The sequence below is a fragment of the Canis lupus genome, chromosome 11 (assembly GCF_003254725.2).
Source record: "Canis lupus dingo isolate Sandy chromosome 11, ASM325472v2, whole genome shotgun sequence".
Taxonomy (NCBI): Eukaryota; Metazoa; Chordata; class Mammalia; order Carnivora; family Canidae; genus Canis; species Canis lupus.
In genome coordinates, this window is record NC_064253.1 from 50609669 (window position 1) to 50629618 (window position 19950).

The 19950-nt window shown below is 53.1% G+C and overlaps 2 protein-coding genes across 12 annotated transcripts in view; one reads left to right on the plus strand and one right to left on the minus strand.

Moving 5' to 3' along the window:
- The window catches only part of DNAI1 (dynein axonemal intermediate chain 1), a 125340-nt gene extending 107647 nt beyond the window's left edge, over window positions 1–17693 (plus strand). For 8 of the 11 annotated variants that reach the window (XM_035697124.2, XM_025432081.3, XM_035697128.2 and 5 more), the window contains 8 exons: window positions 3531–3808; window positions 9149–9238; window positions 9369–9456; window positions 10082–10161; window positions 11374–11522; window positions 11631–11730; window positions 14113–14298; window positions 17389–17693. In XM_035697124.2, the coding sequence (XP_035553017.1) occupies window positions 3531–3808; window positions 9149–9238; window positions 9369–9456; window positions 10082–10161; window positions 11374–11522; window positions 11631–11730; window positions 14113–14298; window positions 17389–17487 (1070 nt within the window). In that variant the 3' untranslated portion in view covers window positions 17488–17693. Of the gene's footprint in view, window positions 1–3530; window positions 3809–9148; window positions 9239–9368; window positions 9457–10081; window positions 10162–11373; window positions 11523–11630; window positions 11731–14112; window positions 14299–14817; window positions 15311–17388 lie in introns of those variants that run through there. The other 3 variants (XM_025432085.3, XM_035697125.2, XM_035697134.2) reach the window with 3 other exon arrangements.
- Window positions 17694–17750: 57 nt separating this feature from the next.
- Window positions 17751–19680, minus strand: ENHO (energy homeostasis associated). Its single transcript, XM_025432102.3, has 2 exons — window positions 19523–19680; window positions 17751–18553 (listed from the first exon to the last, which is right to left on the minus strand). The coding sequence occupies exon 2, from the start codon at window positions 18394–18396 to the stop codon at window positions 18166–18168; it is 231 nt and encodes a 76-aa protein (XP_025287887.1). The 5' UTR covers window positions 18397–18553; window positions 19523–19680; the 3' UTR covers window positions 17751–18165.
- Window positions 19681–19950: the final 270 nt, after the last annotated feature.

A 19950-nucleotide genomic window follows, 5' to 3' on the forward strand; every position in this document is an offset into this window, starting at 1 on the left:
ATACCCCTTGATGCCAGCGTTATACTGGGACTCCTGGTGGGTGACATTGTGATGGGAGTGTTGGAGAGCTGAGCAATGATGTACTAGGCTGCTGGTGACCTGGTTGGTGATATCATACTGGGAATGTTGGAGAGCTGGGAAATGATCACTAGACAAGTCACTAAGGACTGCTGGTTATCTGAGCAGTGATATCATATGGGATCCCTGGTGGCCTGAGTGAAGATGTAATTTTAGGACTTCTGGAAAAGATGATGGTACTGTTGGAGGTCTGGGCTGTGATGTCACCTGGGTATACTCAGAAAATGGAATAGTGAGGTCTCCCAGGGGCCACCAGAGTCAGGGATGAGAACATCATAGAATAAGATGGGGTGGAAAGGAAGCACCAGTTAAATGAGAGTTTTTTGTGTTCTCCCATTGTGGTTTGGAAGACAGAACCCTGAACTGGAATTCAGGAAACATATAGTCTAGGCATGATTAGAAACTGTGATCTGGGGGCACCTGACTAGCTCGGTCAGTGGAACACGAGACTTTTGATCTCAGGGTTGTGAGTTCAAGCCCCATGTTGGGTGTAGAGCTTACTTTAAAAAGAAAGAACAAAAAGAAATCATGATCTTTATATCAGGAGGACTCATTTGGTTGCAAGTAAGAGAGACCACCAAGGGCAAGAGGCTTATTGTCAGGATGTATGTGGCCTGAGAACTAAGACAGGACCTAAGGTCTTCATGTGATTGAATGTTCTCTGTGTCCCCATCTCTTGAAATCCATGCTTCTCTCTGCCAGAAGCTTCCCCTTATGTGTGAGTGCCCTGTTCTTTACACATTCTCTAGTCCAGATTCTGAAGAGATTGGACTGGCTTTGCCAGTTACCACCACACCATTAGGTCTAGTGTCCCCTTCCTTTCTCCATCTCCACATAAAGACCAGATCAGTGCAGTGTAATTTCAGCTATAAACAAGATATTGTGTGACGCAAACACCATGTGAGGGATCTGATGCAGCCAGGCACGCCATTTCTTCCTTCTGGCCTCAGTTTACCTCTCTATATAAATCAGGAGCCAAAAGTCCAGCCTCTAGTCTCAGTGGTTCTATGAGCAGATCAGAGATGTCCTCACTACAGAGCTATTAAGCCAGGCTAGGGTTTCTTACCCCCCCCCCCTTTTCTTATTTCACTAGTCATGAAGACTGTACACACGCAGGGGGTCATTGCTGTCTCTTGAGGGTCCAGGTCCTGCCTGTGCCATAGTAGGAACAAGTGTGAGGGTCATACCCACCTTTGCCCCTTGATGAGATAAGGAGAGAGTCTGAGTCCTCAGCCCGAGCATCAATCACTCTCTACTCATTCACTTACTTGTTTGCTCACCATCTGGATGCCTACCCACTCATCCTATGTCAGTTCCACCCAACATCAAGGACAAACTGGACATTAAGGGCATCAATAGTTCACCAGTGTCCTGGTAGTTACCACTCACTACCCATCCAGGTGCTGGTCTCATTCGGCTGTGGGATGGGGCTCTCTCATCACACTGGGGGCTGCTGAGGGCAAGCCTACATCTCCAGTGGAGTGTCTCTGTCCCTCCCAGGATCCAGCCCACAGGGAGGTCCAGGATTTGTGGGATGAACAAAAGGAACTACAAATGACTGTCACACTGCCTCAGTCCAAGCCCTGCATGATCTGGAGGGGACAGATCACTTCCTTCAGCAGCAACAAATTTCTCCCAACCAGGGTCAGCCCTCAGGGCCCACCCAGAAGGAGCCCTACAGAGTGAGGGACTGCCAGCTCCCCACTCCACCTGAAGGCCAGTTCCTACTGACTTTGAGATAGTGTCAGGCATAGGGTAACCCCCCTGGCTCTGGGAGATCTGGAAGGCCCAGTTCCTCCTCTTTTGTGAGACGTTTCTCCAGAGCAGAGCATTGTCCTTCCTCAACCACTGGGTGCCCTTCCCATGCCTCAAGTTGTACCCTGGCACCTTCCACTAGAGGAGCAACCCCCTCCTGGCACATGAAGCCTCCTTTACAAGTGATCAGGGGGAGGGATTCCCAAAAGGGATCCCAGACCTGGTAAGGATTAGCAAGGGAAGGTGGGCTTCCCCATAGAGAACTGTTCTGGTGAGCACACCAACTTGCCTCAGTTTCTAACTCTACCTACCTAAGGTCAGCCTGGCTCCTGGCTGCACTCGCTCCCTAGTACTGGCTCCCAGTAAGCACCACATGGTGTTTGCAGAGTGTCTGGGGCAGGAATATCTGGCAACTGGCTGTAGCCAAGCTCATCCCCAGAGCCCAGGGAACCCAACCAATACTGTCCCTGAGTCCAGCCCAGGCACTTCTTCCCTTGAGCAAGGGGCAGCTTTAGAAGTAAGACAGAGGGGCACCTGGGTGGTGCAGTCAGTTGAGCATCTGACACTTGGTTTCCACTCAGGCCTGGTCTTAGGGTCGTGAGAGCAAGCCCCACGTTGGGCTCTACTCTGAGCACGGACTCTGCTTGGGATTCTTCTTCTCCCTCTGCCTCTCCTGCTTATGATCTCTCTCTCTCTCTCCAAAAATAAGTAAATAAATCTTAAAAAGAAAAAAGAAAGAATGACTCAGCAAAACTAATCAGGGTGAGGCAGTCTCCCCATTTTTCCCATCCATGGGCTCAAGACCTCAGGACTGGCCATGTTTTCTGGAAGGCCTAGGCCTGCAGTTACCAGGGACAAAAGAAGTAGCCCTGGTAGGGGAGTGAGCCCTCATCTCATCTAGAAGTTTCCCTTAGCTTAGAGTCCCCAAGATGGGGGGCTGCTCTAGACTTCTTCCTTTCCTGAGCTTGGGAAGGGTCCTGAACTGGTGGTGGCAGGAGAGCTGGACTGAGAGTTAGGACTGTATTCTGTTCAGTGACTACATTATGGATGCCACATGAGCAGTGAAAGAAAGAGGGAGGCTCTCGCCTGACATAGGGTAGGTGGGGAGGAAGCCTCTGCTGAGTGGTCGGTCCACTGTTAATCACCAAAAGCTGTGCTCAGGCCAGAAGTGTGACACAGTGGCCTGTGGAAGCCTGACTGGCTGGCCTTGGACTTCTCAATTCTGGGAGCATGCCTAGATCTAGAGAGCAGTCTATAGCTGGGGACCCTGGGCCCAGAGGGTATGGGAAGATGTCCATAGATGGCTAGTTTGGAACTCATATAGAGAATTCCACGTTAGTCCAAACCGAACTCCTGCCCCTGGGTTCCTCTTCTGAGGTTCCTGCTTCTTCCCAAGCCCACACACTCTTCACCTAGAAGCTCTTTGAGCCTGCATCCTGCTTTCCTGTACCCCAGGGAGAAAAGGAGAATGATTGCCCATCCCTCAGATAAGTCTGGTCACCTTATCCTCCTGTGAACCCTTAGAAGGGGTAAACCAAGTCTCATGATTCCATTTCTGAGACAGAGAAGATGAAGCCCAGAGAGGAATCCCACCCTCCCTGACAAGCACAGCAGGCCGGTCTTGTCTACCCAGTGGGGGAGGGGCTAGGGGGGCAGCTGAATCCTCCCACCACAGCCTGGCATTTTCCCTGGGACAGATGATTTCATGAAGCAGAGCCAGGGCATGCTGCTGCTCTACAGCATGAAGAACCCCAGCTTCCCTGAATATATCTTCAGCAGCGAGAGCGGCATCATGTGTCTCGACATGCACGTGGACCACCCCTACCTGGTGGTGGTAGGCCACTATGATGGTAATGTGGCCATTTACAACCTCAAGAAGCCCCACTCCCAGCCCTCCTTCCGCAGCTCAGCCAAGTCTGGCAAACATACAGACCCTGTGTGGCAGGTGAGCCTGGAACCACGGTGGGAGAAGTGGGTATGCAACCTCTGGAGGAGGGACCTTGGGGAGGACAGGCCACAGGCAAGGGGATGGGAATGACAGGCGCTAGCTTAGAGTCCAAGGATCTGGGTGTGCAAAGGGGCAGAGAAGGGCAGAAGGTGATAATCAGGAGGTGAAGGGTCTGCTGCTGCGGAGCTGCTATCAGGAGGGCCCCTTCTGTCTTCTAAGGCTCTCTTAGGTGCAGCAGTCAGTGACTCACAGCCCATGGCTGGAAGACTCAAGGCCTGACAGGCCTCTGCTGAGTCTATCAAGGGCTCCAATTCCCTGCCTATGGGCTTCCTCGTCTCCCCATGGGGGCTCTCCTCTGCCATTTGGGCTAGATTTGGGACAACTCCCAGACAAAGACAGGTGCTGCCAATTGTCTGTCCTCTGGGTAGAGCTGTAAGGCCTGGTAGGTCTGTCCCTGAGGCCTCTCTGTAGCACCCCTCTTCTCCAGACGGGCATAGGAGGGGACCATTACTCCAACACTGGAGCTAGGTTTCACCCTATGTCTCCCATCTTATTGCACTGGGAGTGGATTTCATATTTCATCTTCAGGAAGTCTCTTAGCTCTGGCTTTGCAGACCTCCCCTTACCATATTCCAAAAGTCCACCTCCTTCTTTTTTTTAAAGATTTTGTTTATTTATTCATGAGAAACACAGAGAGAAAGGTAGAGACATAGGCAGAGGGAGAAGCAGGCTCCCTACCAGGAGCCTGATACAAGACTTGATTCCAGGACCCTGGGATCATGACCTGCGTCGAAGACAGATGCTCAACCACTGAGCAACCCAGGTGCCCCAGGCCCCCTCCTTCTGAGGCTGCGAACCCTTACCCATGGGCAGGTCTGGGCAAATCTAAGGAGGGATTTCTGCCTTAAGTTTCCCATGGTCTCTGGGCTCATCAGGCAGTGCTGGGACTCTGTCTTCTCATCTTCCTTGGCCCCCTGCCCTGATAGAGTCTCCAGGCAGGCACTGTACTTCTGCCTTTCTGGTCCCGAGCTCCCTGAGTCACGTGGACATCTGCCCTAGGCACTGGCTCTCAGCTCCCAGACCACTCAGCTCCCTGAGCAGAGGAGGGACTGTCCAGGCATAGGGGACCTGATGCCCTCTCCGCTTTATCTTTTTCCCAGAACCAGGGACACAGAGAGGGAGGTGCCCCCTCCCATGAGAAATCTTCCCCCCTGCTTTCCACCAAAGCAGAGGCCAAAGCTCAAGTCTCAAGAGTTCTGTGAAAATCCCACCTTCCAATTCATTGCCTCCAGGCACACAGAGGTCTCTAGACATGAGGAGGATCTCTGCAAAGACTTTAAACACCCAAGAGGAGAAAAGACCTGCTTTGATTAGACTAAGCCAGCACCAGGCCTGCCCCTGCTCCCCCAGCTCAGACAGCCCAGAGCCAAGCACAGAGCATCTGTAACTGGCCTGACCACCCTCCTCAAGCCCAGGAGAGGGCAACGGGCCAAGGCCAACCATCCTGCTACCACTCTGCTGTGTTCTCTGAATCAAATAGCAGGTTGGGAAAAGAAATGGCGCATGCAGAAGATACCCTATGGCTTTCATTGGGCAGGTGCCAGAGAGACTGGAACCCACCCAGACAGGGATGGCCTTCTGTCCCCCCTCACTACCACCACCACCACCACCACCACCCTGCTGGGAAAACAGGCTAGTGCCTTTGCAAAACCAAAAACTCAAGAGTTCTTGGCTGGACTGGCTTGTGACATGGGAGGGGCTGCCTGGCACTCACTCCCTCACTGGTTTCCTGCCTTCCTGTTCCCTCATTGCCTCTCATTCCATCCCCCTTTCCTCATTCATCTCTCTATTCAGCGACTCCTCTGTTTACTCCTCTGGGAGCTGAGGATGCTTAAGGGCTTGGTCCCTGGGGTTCCTAGTAGGGAGATAAGCACAGCCAGGGGTTAAGCAGGACAGGGCAAAATGCTAATTGTGAATGGGCTCCTGGGGGTACTGAGGAAGGACATATAGATTGTCCAGGATAGGGAGAAGGGGCAAGAGGGCCAGGTCTTCCCAGAGGAAGCAACACCTGAGCTGAATGGTAAGGGATGAGAAAGTATTAGTTAATGACAACTAAATGTAATATGAGATCCTAGAACACAACAAAAATGGGTATTAGGAGGAAACTAAGAAATTCAAATGAAGTCTAGATTTTAGTTAAAAAAAGAAAAAATGTATGAGTCAGATGAGGAAGGGTACAAAGGGGTTACGTGTGCAGTGACACAGAGACATCAGGCGGAGTGGGGGCCGGGAACGACGCATTTGGAGCACATGTGAGAGGCAGGGAAGGTGGCAAAGGGCCTGAGGGAAACACAGGCACCAGGTGTGAGTGTGCTTCTCTACCGAGAAAGAAGCTTGGACTTTGAGTCAGTGGTTTCAAATGAAGTGCTAGAGGTGGGAATGGGGCAGCTTTGGTGAGTCAGGTTCCTGCTTACTTGAGGGTCCCCTGTCATCACTGCCCTGTCCTTGAAGGTACTTTCATGAGGTTGCTCAGAGCTCCCTCCAGCATGGTTTGAAAATGGCTGCCCAACCATCAGAGAGTCTGGGACAGAGAAGTAACAGTCATGTTCATGTCTTGGAGATGTCCTCTCACTGCAGTGTGAGAGACTTTGCAGCCCAAGCTACAGCAGGGACAGTGGAGATAGAAATAAGAAGGTAGGGTGAGCTCTGGTGAGGCAGGAAAATCAATAGAAGGAAATTAGATGGATGTGAGAAAGGGAAAGAATTGGTGCTACTACCTGGGACACCACCCAGGAGAGCACCCACAGAGGTAGAAATGACAGAGGAGGAACAGGCTTGGACAGAAGTTAATACAAGAAGCTAGAAGAACACCATACTTTAATTTTTTTAAAAATTTATGATAGTCTCAGAGAGAGAGAGAGAGAGAGAGGCAGAGACACAGGCAGAGGGAGAAGCAGGCTCCATGCACCGGGAGCCCGACATGGGACTGGATCCCAGGTCTCCAGGATCGCGCCCTGGGCCAAAGGCAGGCACCAAACCACTGCGCCACCCAGGGATCCCCTTTAATTTTACTTAAATAAATAACTTAAAAAAAAAAAAAAAAAGAGGAGGTGTCCTACAGGCAGTAGGCTGTGTAAGCCTAGAGCTTGGAGGAAAGCTAGGCTGGTAAATGGCATGTCAGAAACACTAGAGTCTAGGTCCTTCTTAAAGGGACTGTGTCTTTGGGTGCCTGGCTGTCTCAGTCAGTTAAGCATCTGCCTTCAGCTCAGGTCATGATTTGGGGTTCCTGGGATTGAACTCCACATAGTGCTCCCTACTCAGTCTGCTTCTCCCTCTCCCTCTGCCTCTCCCCCTGCTTGTGCTCTCTCTCTCTCTCTCTCAAATGAATAAATAAAAAATCTTTTAAAAAAAGAGGGGGGACTGTATCTTGGGGGAGAGCAGAGAGGTTATTTTGGATCTCAAATGCCAGGCTGAGGCAGAAGGACTTTGTTCTGTTGGCAGCAGGGAGCCATGGAAGGTTTTGGAGTCAGGGAGAGAACTGTCTGTTCAAAGGGGACTAGGTTCCAAGCCCACGGCACAGGCTACTGCCCAAGGAAGCCCCTCTGGGTAGCCCAGCCCTATTCAAGCCCCTCTCTGAAGCCTCAACCAGCAATACTCTGTGGGTGTGGGTGTGTTCTGTGCAATACTGGGGAAGGGAGCAGGGAAGGATAGATGAACAGAGACGAGGGGCAAGCAGGTCTGCCCTAATCAGATACTGCAGAAGAGAAGGAATCAATCAGCTAAGCAGGCTCCTTCTGCTGCTTACCGCATACGTCCTGGGCCTTCATTCATTCCCTGAACCCCCACTTACCACCTGCCCACCCCCTTTATTCCTACCCTTCGGCCTCCACCCCAGGAGCACACGTGTGACTTGTACACACACGTACATGCTCACTAGCAAATACACACAGCAACCCCCATCGGGCATCAGGCTGCTAAGTGGGGTGTGAACTACAATTTCCATGCATGTGGCGGCTGCTCATTAAACACTTCCCTTTGCAGCTCCCCAGCGCCTCTTACAGCCTGGCCTTTGACACCCCCTGTCCCCTCCCCCCTTTAAAGAGACTATCTTTACACAGAAGGAGAAGAGGTCCCAGTGTAAGGGCCAGCTCTGACTTATACCTCAGAGGCTCTGTAGTTTTCTAGGCCCCCCCAGTGAAAAAAAGAGCCAGCTGCCTAGACAGGCCCAGGCAGGACCGGCCAGCCCTTCTGCAGCTCTGATCAGCCAAGCCTGGGGGTTGGCCAGGGACAGACGATCCCCTCTCCCTCCCAGCCACACCCCTCCACAGCCATGGTGACAGCTCTGGTCACAGGCAGCAGCAGTGTGTTCTGTCCTCCCTCACCAGGCCTCTGTGCCAGGGGGAAGGGACAGGGTCCTAGCATGGGAGGTCTGAAGGGAGCTGAAGAGTGGAAAGCTCTGGGCACCCAGCCCCACCCAGGCTCTCTGGGACAGGGCTTGGCCAGGCCTCCACATCTGGCAACAGAAACTTGAGCCTCAAGCGTGTCATCTTCATAAGACAACAGCTCTGTCTCCAAAACACTTTCCCATATGTTTGTCTCCAGCCCCGAGAAGATGGGTGGGGCACAATTATTAACCCCGAATCGAATCACAGATGGAGAAAGGCGGCTCAAATCTGAGATTTGAGAGCAATATTTTGGGAGCGGGAGCTAATGGTGAAGTAAAGGCAGAAACAGAGGAGAGGCTGCCTAGGGAAAGGCTAGCCTGGAAGAGGAGGGGAAGGGGCCTTCTCCCTACCCTACAAGCAAGCAAGAAAAAGCCCCCTGCAGAACCCTGGCACCCCAATTCCTAGGATGAGGGTCATAATGAGGATATTTGCTAACATTTTTTGAACCTTTAATAGTTGGAGTGTTATCAGATCAGGGCCTCATGTTTGTTGTCTCATTCAGCTCTTATAACAAATCTGTGCTATTATGGTTCCTGTTTTATAAATGAGGAAACTGGTCGATGGACCCTGTCCTCTCCAGGCCCTGTCTACATAAGGAGGATGAGTTCAGAGACACCACCCTCCTCCTACAACTGGCTCCTGGAGTCCAACCCAGGGAGGATTTTGGCACCTCCACTGCCACGCCAGTGGATTAGGGCAGTACCCCAAGTGGCACTGTTAGCTCAGGACCATCAGGGAGGGAGGGATGAGAGAGACAGAGATGGGTGGAAGGAAAGAGGGAGGGCCAACTGTGGGACTCTGGGAAATGGGCTCCCAGAACTTGCTTCTGAAGCTCACATGGCGGGAGCCCTGCTAGGCTCCCAGCCCCAACTCAACATCCACTTTATAGTGTCCCGCAGCTCACAGATTGGGATTGTTTCAGGTCAGGTGGCAGAAGGATGACATGGACAACAACCTCAACTTCTTCTCTGTGTCATCTGATGGCAGGATTGTGTCTTGGACACTCTTGAAGGTGCTCGTTTCCCAGAAAGGGTCATGTGGGGGTGGAGACAGGGAGTGGGGGAAGCTGACCGGCTAAAGCAGCCCTGGACCTCATGGAGGTGGCCCCACCCATGCACCCTCCCCATCCCTTGTTGCCACAGAGTGAGCTGGTTCACACAGATGTCATCAAGCTGAAGGCGGAGGGCAGTACCACGGACGGTCTCGATGGGTTGCAGCTACACACCATGGGTAGGAACCCCAGGTCCCTCACATCCAGGCAGGCCACCTCACTCAGGCCCCACGAGGGTCAGGGATGGTGGCCCACCCCTTTTACCAAGCGCTCCCTCCTCTGCTTGTGCTAGACAGAAGCTGGACAGGAGGTAATGGGAAAACCTGGCACTGCCCTCCTGAGCTTGACTGTTTGCAGACCCTCCCTGTTTATGCAGATCCCAGCCGCGTTTGCAGACCCTTTTTCCTGTTCATGCAGATCAGGTGCTGTTATGCAGATCTAGTCCTGTTTATGCAGATCAGGCCCCTGTTTACCCAAATCCCATCCCTGTTTACTCAATTCCTACCCTGTTTATGCAGAATAGATCCCTGTTTGCACAGACCATGTCCCTGTTTGCCCTGACCCTGACCCTGTTTAAATCAATCCCTGCCTTGTTTACCCAGGCCCCAGGCCTGTCTGCAGAAGCCCGGGCCGTTAGCAAAGTCCCAACTGCCTGGGACAAGCAGCAGGCCAACGGCCGGTTTCTGTTCCCTGCCTGGCCCCAGCCCCGGCTAGAGCTGGGGCTCAGGCTGTCACAGGGGCCTACTGGGAGCCTCCCCACCACCTCCAGAACTGGGCTAAAGCTGCTCTACCTTTTCTCCCAAGGCTGTGGCACCGCCTTTGACTTCCACAAAGAGATCGACTATATGTTCCTAGTGGGCACAGAAGAGGGAAAAATCTACAAGGTGAGGTAGCGCTGCCCTATGCCAGCTTCTTAGACCCGAGAACCATGGGAGTTTATCCTTCTCAACAGACCTGATTCTGACAGATCTTAGGGTTAATCAGTTCTAGAAAGCTTCTTGGGAGAAAAGAAAGTATTTTTGACTTGCTTGGGTGGCAGGAAGAGGCGATGATTGCAGAAAAGGGCATAAAAATCTAGAGGTTGACTTTAGTCCAGTCTGGCACCTTTCCCTCAGCCTGCCCTCCCTCCCTTCCTAGAAGTAGAGGAAATAGAAGTGGGAGTGGAGGTTGGGGGGAGTTGGGAACATTCTGAGAAGACTTCCTGGAGGAGATCTGAACTTGAGCTGAGCTTTAAAGGCTGGGTAACAAGAAAATTTTTCTCTGGATCTTGGGTGTGTTCCAGCCAGTAGGATGGAACTTCATGGCCAGTTTCTGCCAGGTCCCAGAGTTAGTAGGTGAACATCCTTCTGAACCTCCATCCATCCAGAAATAGCTCTGCTGCATGCTTTTCTTAGGCTCAAAAGACTCAGAATGTTAATTACAGGCAGCCTCCCAGGAGGCCCTGAGGCCCGCAAGAGCTGGTCTGAATGCAAAAGAGGTCCCCACCCCCTCGACAAGGTCCTAAAGGCAGCGTGGGAGAGGCAGGAGGGAGGAGACTAGTCAGTCACACAGTCTCTTGGAGGGAGAGAGAGGGGCATGCTGGTCTGGGCCAGAAACCCATGGGAAATCATGAGATTGGGACTTGCTCCTGGCTCTGTGCCTGCTCTTACCTGGGCAATGTGGGATGTTTCTCACTATTGCAAGGATTCTATCTGTGAGCTGTAAGTGGACCCAGGGCTCTGTCTGTCTGCCCATAGGCTTTGGCCTGGACACAAGCTAGGCCACACCTCTCCCAGGGCCCCCAGACCTGTTCTGCCTTGACTCCGGGAGAGAAGGCTTTTTCAACTTGGCCTGGAATTCTCTGGGCAGACTACACACTGTCTCTCACCCTCCAGGGAAACTCCCAACCCATTCAGTCCCTCCTTTGTCTCTGCTTGTGTTGAGGGCACCAAGGAGAGAAGCCAGCAGCCCGGCCCCAGCTCAGCTGTGTCAATGATGTAGGGACAGGAGAGGAGTCTTAGGTTCTGACTCTCCAGGGCCCCCAGGGAAGTGGTGGCTGCTGACCTCTCTCTTGTTCCTGATCCCTGATCCCCCCACCACCCTCACCCTTGCCCCAGTGCTCTAAATCCTACTCCAGCAAATTCCTCGACACCTATGATGCCCACAACATGGCGGTGGATGCTGTGTCCTGGAGCCCATACCACACCAAGGTCTTCATGTCCTGCAGCTCCGACTGGACAGTGAAGATCTGGGACCACACCATCAAGTGAGAGAGACATGCCCTCCCTCAGTCGCCACCCTGGGCTGGGGCCTGTGGGGCTCCAGAACTGTGAGCCCTCTGTGTGGTGAACTTTCCATCCCTCTACCACTGCAGGACCCCAATGTTCATCTATGATCTAAATTCAGCTGTGGGCGATGTGGCCTGGGCACCATACTCTTCTACCGTGTTTGCGGCAGTCACCACCAATGGGAAGGTGAGTGCCCCCTGCTGACCCCTACTAGAGATGGCATGAGGTATCTTAGGGTCTCCCTCCTAGAGAGCCCATGCAGTGCTCTAATCAGGTAGGGGAAGCTGAGAGCTGAGACCTAAGAACTCCGTATTCTCAAGGGCTAGGCCACCCAGGGCCCTGTCAAAAGAGAAATCATTCATCCCCTGAGGCCTTGAGGAGAGAATGGGGCTGTTCATCATGAAGGACAGGACACACTGGGGGATAAGATGCCAGGAGGAGCAGCTATCTTCCCTGATGGCTCTGGGGACAGAGCTACAGGATGGGAAGGCAAAACTTCCAAGCCAGAGTTTATGTGTGATTGAAATACTGTCTAAAAGGTAGCAAGGTCCTTATCCCTGGGAGTGTGCAAGCTGAGTCTGAGGCAGGAAGATGAGAAGGAAGATGGGAAGATGTCTGTGCAACACCGAGATTGGGTAAAAGCTCAGAGACAGACATTTTTTGAGGGAATTCTTGGACACAAATCCATTTTTCCTTATGGACTTTGATAAAACCTGAGAGGCACCCACTCAAGGAAAGACTATAATTTAAGGCATCACCCTAACATCAGTCACCTTTTTGCCAAACAGATGTTTACTAAGGGCCAACAAGGGTGCCCAGCAGCAGACCAGGGCCTGGCGATTCAGGTCCCTGCAGAGCTCACATTCTTGTGAAGGAAAAGGGACACAAAGCAACAACACAATTAGAGTTAAGTACTAGGCAGAGATGAACAGAGGAGTATGTATGTACACAGCGTTCATAGCAGCATCATTCATAATAACCAAAAAGTGGAACGACCCAAATGTCCATCGACGGATGAATAGATAAACAAAGTATGGTATATCTAAAAGGATTATTAATCAGCAAAAACAAGGAATGAAGTATTGGATACATGCTACAACATGGGTGAACTTGAAAACATGCTAGCGTAAGAAGTCAGTCACAAAAGACCACACATTATAGGATCTCATTTTTATGTTGAGAATAGACAAAACTATGGAGACAGAGGGTAGATTTGTGGTTGCCTAGGGTTGTGGGTGTGGGAGGACATAGGAAGTGACTGTTAATGGTACAAGGGTTCTTTTGGGATGAGAAAAATGCTCTAAAATCGGTTGTGGTGATGGTTGCATAACTGTGAATATACCCGAAACCAAGAATTGTATACTTTAAGTAGTAAATGTTTTTGTATGTGAATTATATCTCAATAAAGCTATTATATTTTATAAAAAAGAGAGAAAGGGAGTGATGTAAAAGAAAAAGACCAGGTGGTCTCTTAGCATGGTCAAGGAAAGCTTCTCCAAGAGGTGACATTCAAGCTGAGAGCTGAATGACAACAACCAGCTATGTGAAGATGGGGAGAGGCATTCCAGACAGAGGGAATAGCTAGTACAAATGCCCTGAGCTGAGAATGAGCTTGAAGGGGTTTCAGGGGCAGGCAAGCAAGTATGCCTGGGTCTAGGAAGCAAAGGGAAGAAGAGCTCTAGCAGTGGAGAGTAGAGAATTCGGAATAAGGAATCTGGATTTTATGTATACTGCCAAGGGAAACTGCTGGAGGATTTTAGATTGTTTAAAGATAAGTCTAGTGGCTGCATGGAGGATGGATGGTAGAGGGGCAAGAGTGGAAGTAGAAAGATCCATCAGGACATTGCCACCATTGTCCAGGCAAGAGTTACTAATGGTTTGGACTCAGGGAATGGTAAAAATATGATTAACCACTTGTCTGAGCACCTTGCATATGCCTCTTAATGGCAAGTTAGCCCTAGAGCCTCTAGCTCTCGTTTATAAAATGGGGATAATAGGGATCCCTGGGTGGTGCAGCGGTTTAGCGCTTGCCTTCGGCCCAGGGCGTGATCCTGGAGACCCGGGATCGAGTCCCACGTCGGGCTCCCGGTGCATGGAGCCTGCTTCTCCCTCTGCCTGTGTCTCTGCCTCTCTCTCTCTCTCTCTCTCTCTCACTGTGTGCCTATCATAAATAAGAAATAAAATAATAATAAAAAAATTAAAATAAAAAAATAAAATGGGGATAATAGCAGAACCTACCTTATAGAGTGTCTGTGAGGATTATTAGGTTATACAACTACGTAACATGCTTGCCTAGAGTCTAGTATATAATAAGTGTTCAATAAATGGTAGCTGCTATTATTGTTAATTCTGCATAGACTTAAATTTTCTTCTAAGCTTTTTATGCTCATTCCCTCAACCACAGAAAAAAAAAAAAACATGATCAGAGACACAAATCCCCTCTCCCACTGCCTCCAGCTCCAGTGTGCTAGGCTTCTGTTGTGTTTCCCCAGAAAGCACTTGTGCTAGTTCTTCTGAGGTGGGGGACAGGCGCTAGCCTTGAGTGTGCTGACACCCATCTCTCCACAGACCCATGTATTTGACTTGTCCATCAACAAGTATGAGGCCATCTGCAGCCAGCCCGTGGTGACCAAAAAGAAGAACAAGATCACCCACGTGCAGTTCAATCCCATCCACCCCATCATCATTGTGGGTGATGACCGTGGGCACGTCATTTGCCTCAAGCTCTCACCCAACTTGCGCAAGATGCCGAAGGTACAAGCTTGGGTAGTTTGGGCTGCTGTAGGAAATAAAGTCTCCAAGATGGTGGGGGTAAAGAGGAAGGGGAAGAGCCCGGGGGTGGTTCCCAGCTTTCTAGCTTAGAAAACCCAGGGTAATGGTGGTGTCATTACCCAAATAAGGAGCACAGGAGAAGCAGGTTTGTGGAGAGATGATGAGATCAGCTTTGCCATGCTGAAGCTAAGTTACCTGTGGAGCTTCTGGGTGGAGACATCCAGTAAGCAGGTGACTCCATGGATCCAAAGCCTGGGGAAGCACATAGACATCATTGGCTTATTTGGTGTAGACCCAGGTTACTCAGAAAGGGGGCTTGGGTGGGCTTACCCAGGGCCTCAGCTCCAGTGGTCCCTAAGCTGGGAGCTGTGGGCCCACACAGGGAAGAATGTGAAAAGAAAAAGAGGATAAGGTCAGCAGTTAGGCAGTCCTTCCTGTGAGCTCTGGCTCCTTTCTGGGATTTGTACTGGAGACCCTGCCAGAGTCTTTGCACCCTTTCAGAGTGCAAAGGCCCTGAAAACAGCTATGGAGCTCAGAGCCAGCACCTCAAAGTCTGTATCTCAAGAGTCCTGATTCAGACATAAGAATTCAGGCCTTCGAATCCAGAGCCCGAGAACCCAGAGTGGAGTCCTGCCTATTTGGGTGCTAAGAGAAGATACAGAATTTGCTTTCTGCCTGGTTCTGGGCCAGGATCAGAGCTGGGCCAAGTTGCCCTGATGACTACACCTCTTGGTTGCAATATGAAGCGTTTATTTGCAGTTTGAGGCAAAGGCAGGGCCCTGTCTCTTTCAACTACTGATACCTGCCCTCCTGTACCCTTACCAAAGCAGGGATACCCGCAGCATCCCCCTGGTACCTGCCTAGTCTATTCCCCACCATGACCAGGAGACAAGAGCTGGGATTTTGGCCGGGCCTGTAATTGTAGCCAGCTGGGGGAGGGGGTTGACTTGGCTATAAATACTCAGAAGGCAGCTAAGAGCCTGCAGCTGTGGCCTATAGGCTATACTGGGCTGGGGGTGGGGGGGAGGGGAGGATAGGATAGGGTGGGGTGGGTGGGGTGGGGTGGGGTGGGGTGGGGTGGGGTGGAATGGGGTGGTTGGGCATGGTCTGAAGCTCTTTGTTGAGCCCAGCTAGTTGGCCTCAAGGAGGGGGAAGGAAACAGCACAATTTGTGGAACAGATAAAATCTGCTCTTGATTTAGTGAGGAAAGAGACCTAGGCTTGAGCTGGACAGCCCAGTGGGAAGGATGGTGGTTCCCCAGTCAGAGGCAGGGGCAAGGGTATAGCCATCACATCTGGAGGGTGGTAGATCTGGGTGGGGGCTTGCCCTGCCCACTCTGACCCAGGAAGGCGAGGATCTCTCACAGTCCCAACTCCTCTCAGACCGAGGGTCAGCCATAGCTAAGACAGCTGGGCTCTGTGTATCTGGGGACCTCTATCTCTGAAGACCTGAGGATGTGGGTACCAGGGGAGCAGAGGACTTGAGTGGGTGACAGCTGGGGTCTAGTGCTTTGGTAGATTGAAGGTTCTCGTGAAATTCTCATCTGATCCTATCAGTAGCCAAGTGATTTGTGCAATAGGAAGTCCTCTGGACATCCCCAATGCCCCTCCTCTACCGGCCGCAATCCCCCTGCCCTTCCCAGGAGGGTTTGGCCACAGAGGCCCAACTTCCTGACCTGAAACCTCCCCTAACTGGTGTCCGAAGACAGCTTGTCAAAGGTCAGACTGTCTTTCCCTAACTACAGTATAGATGGGAAACTGAGCCCAGAAAGGCAAGAGACTTGCCCAAAGTCATATAGGGAGTTAATGACAAAGCTGGAACTAAAAGCCAGGACCCACAACTCCTGGGGGATGGGGTGAGGCCAAGAAGAAAGCACTAACTTGATTTGGAAGGGAGGGTAGTTAAAGGAAAAGACCTCTTTGTTCTCTGCCTAAAGAGTGTAGAGGTGAGTCAGGTAGTGGCAAAGGCACTGGGCCACAAGGGGAGGGGGAGACAGATTTGGGAGCAGGTGCAGTGGTCACACCAGGAGGAAATCTGAGCTCCTCATGGTGTCAGCAGCCAGGATGGGGCCAGGAAGGGGCCTGCTGGCCGTGCACTCTCTCACTTCCTCACAGCCCAGGCCAGACCCAAGCTGGGCTCTCAGCAGGCAAGGCTGGAGCAGGTGCCAGTGAGCAGTGGGCACAGGTGGCAGAGAGGGCAGGGGAGGCAGGGGGAAGGGGGACTCTGGAGCAGAGGGAAGGCAGGAAATGGCAGCTGCCCCAGCATAGCCCGTATCCCGCTGCCTGGACAGAAGGGAGGATGGGAGTGGTGCTAGTCTGCCATGGAGCTCTTGGGGCCGGTGAGTGACACATATTGTAGTGTCCCAATTCTCGTTTTCTCAGGGCATTAGAATGCCCTGTAGGCCAGGGTGAGGGTCATAAATTTAGGATCTTCTTTTCTGAGGGCCAGTCCTGGCTAAGGATATCTGGAATCACATGGGATATTTCATCTGCCCTCCTGGGTCTCTTGAAACCCTCCTCTACCCTGAGTATGTCTGATACAGCAGGCCTGACCCCCAAATGTCCCCCACTCCCAACCTGACCTGAAAGTTTTGGTACTAGGTAAGTGCACCTGTGGCTTTGTTCACACTTCTCCCTCTGCAAACCCACATCTCTTAGCTCTTTGTTAGGCCTCAGCCAAGGACCCTCCTGTGGGAAGGGTGGTCCCAACAGTCAGAGGCCTTACCTCTCCCCGAGAGCTACAGCTCTCCCGAGCCCGAAAGGCTAGTTCCTCTGAGGGTTAGTGGGTAGATACCTTCTGCCCCTCCTCCCAGAATCAAGTCTTTCTGTTGACTCAAGATTCAGAGCCAGACTGGATGCTTCTCGGAGGCCCCAGCTGGGCCCAGATCTCCTAACCTGAGTTGGGGAAGAACCCCTTGGGGATGGGGAGAGGCAGGGATCCAAAATCTAACTGGTGGGGAGAGGGGCGGGACAAAGCTGGGGCAGGGTGTGCAGAGGAGGCAGAGCTGGGACCCGGAGAAAAGTGGCCTGTCCCTCACCATTCCTCACCCACATGTACTTCCCCCGTCCCCAGGAAAAGAAGGGGCAGGAGGTACAGAAGGGTCCAGCTGTGGAAATCGCAAAATTGGATAAACTCCTGAACCTGGTGAGGGAAGTGAAAACCAAGACCTGAGTCCCTGTCTCATTTTTCGAACCCAGTACTTGTAACTCCTGACTGAGGTACCAAAGCCCAGCCTTAGCACCCAGTTTGTGACCCCACCCCTGATCAGGTCCTAGCATCTACCATCAGCACTCTGTTTCAGCCCTGGTCCCAGCGCTTCACCCCTCAACCATTATCCTGTCCTACTTTGCACAAATAAACTTGTGTTTGGAAGCTCACCCCACACCTTTAATTTGCTGCCGCAGGGCCCCCAGGAAGAGGAGGAAATCTCAGGGTAGAGCCATAGTTCCATTTATTATCCAGCAAACAGTGGGAGGACCCAAGGAGGGGCCCAGCCTGGACACCCTCCCATTATTGCCATGGATTCCAGTTTGCTTCCCCAACCTCAAGGGCCTGGAGGCAATTGGCCTAGGGAGAGGTGGACCCAGTCCCTGGCCCTCGGTATGGAGCAGAGTCGAGATGGCCCTGGCCCTAGCACCAACTCATGAACCCCCACCCCAGGCCTGTCTACTAAGGGCCACTGGAGCCCCTAGTGGAGCCAGACTGGCTAGACTCTGGGCTGCTAGGTCCAGCTCCAGACAGGCTGGACTCTGGGTTCTGGACCCCAGACTGGCTAGACCCTGGGATCCTGATCCCAGGCTCTGGGTGGGGCAGACTTAGGCCCCAGACTCCAGGCGAGGCGAGGGGCCTTCAGGGCTGCAGCAGGTAGCTGCCTTCATGGCTGGGCTTCTGGGGCGGGGGTGCCTTCTCAGGACAGGGGCCAGGGCTGGAGTTGGGACTGGATTCCGAAAGAGAGTCGATGTCCGCAGAGCGGGAATGGCAGGCCCAGCAGAGAATGACCCAGAGCAGGAGCAGCAGGAAGCCTACGAGGCCGTTGCAGACGATGGCAATGAGGGCCCCTTGGGAGATGGCTGCCCCCATGACAGGCAGCACCCTCAGACCAGCACAGACCACGGGGCTGGCTCGATGGCAAGGCCCATGCCGAGGCAGAACTCCAGTATAGCTGGCCTTCCACAGAGGCTGTCCTGTCCACACAATGACTCCTGGGCAGTGGAGATGTCCACCTGCAGTCCTGAGCCTGTGGCAGAGAGCAGAGGAAAGGGTAGTGAGGGAGAAGGGATACGGTGAGGCCTAGGAGGAAAGGGGTATAAAAGAGAGTCCTTCCCCACATCTCTGGCTTCCCTGGCAGAGGACTCTGGGTCCCAGCAGTTCTAAATACCCCACAGAGCCAATGCCCCCATCCTCCGGCCTGGCTCTGGGCACCTGGATGGGGGTGCAGCCACAGTGGGGAAGCTGAGTCGACAGCCCATATCTTACCTCCTTAGAACCAGTGGGCATGGCCTGGCCCTGCCCACCAAGCTTCCAGCTCTCAAAAGCACTGTGTGAGTGGATGAGGCTGAGGAAGCCCAAGGCCTTAGAGGATGGGGATTGTGACTACCGCTGGTGTGGCCTGGGCACCTCCCCCTTCTCAGGACGCCAGCCAGCCAGCCCCGGAGACCTCCAGAGGTGCCAGCTCAGACAGAGGGAACTTTGTGGAGGCCCTGGCAGGCATGTATGGGTCTGTGTATCCAAGGCTGTGTACCTAGGTGTGCCTCTCTGTGGGACTGTCTCTCCAGGTCAGTTGTGTCTGTGTGGCTGGTTCTTAGTCTTTCGTTCCCTCGCCTAGATGTGTGCCTCTGCCTCTGCATACCCACCTCTATGTTCGTGCAGCTGTCTATGTGGCTCTCTTTATATTTGTCTCCGTGTGCTCTGAGTCTCTCTTTTCTCAGTCTATCTCTGTGTATCTCTGTATCGGTCTCTGTGTGTATGGGTCTTTAGTGTCTCTCGGTCTCTTTCTTCCTTGCTGTGTGTCACTCTGTCCCCGTGGACGTGTCTCTCGCCCCTTCTCCGTGGGGTCTGTCTCTGTAGTTCTGCGAGTCTCGTGTGTCTCTGTCTTTGTGTCTCTTTCTCCGCGGCTTTGCCTCTATGTCTCCATGTGAGTCTGGGTCTCTGTATCGCTGTCTCTGGTTCTCAGCCCCCGTGCCCATGGGGGGAGGGCCCCCCTTACCTGAGTTGAGCCCGGTGCGCGCCCGCGGGAGGGTCCGGGGCAGCGGGATGCTGGGCGCCGACTGAGACTCGGGAGCCTGCGGGCGCGGGGCGGGCGGGGGGGGGCTGGAGGCGGGCAGGGGCGATGTCCCCTCCCCCGGCCCTCCCCCTCGGCCGCGCAGCCTCCGCCGGCCGCTCCCGCCGCGGCGCGACCGGGGCGGCCTCTGCCGCGGGCGGTCTGCGGCGAGCCGGCACCTCCTCCCCCTGGGGCGGCGCCTCCTCCGCGGCCGCGGCGGCTCGCTCGCTCGCTCGGCGGCGTTCGGGCGGCGGCTGCGGCCCGGCGCGGGGCTCGGCTAGGCTCGGCTGCGTTCGGCTGCGTTCGGCTATGTTCGGCTGGGCTCGGCTGGGCTCGGCAGGCAGCAAAAACAGCAGAGAACCTAGCTTCCCGGG

What these genes read in the sequence shown, in the direction of transcription:
- ENHO (XM_025432102.3), bottom strand. Translation starts at nt 18,396, where the DNA reads ATGGGGGCAGCCATCTCCCAAGGGGCCCTCATTGCCATCGTCTGCAAC.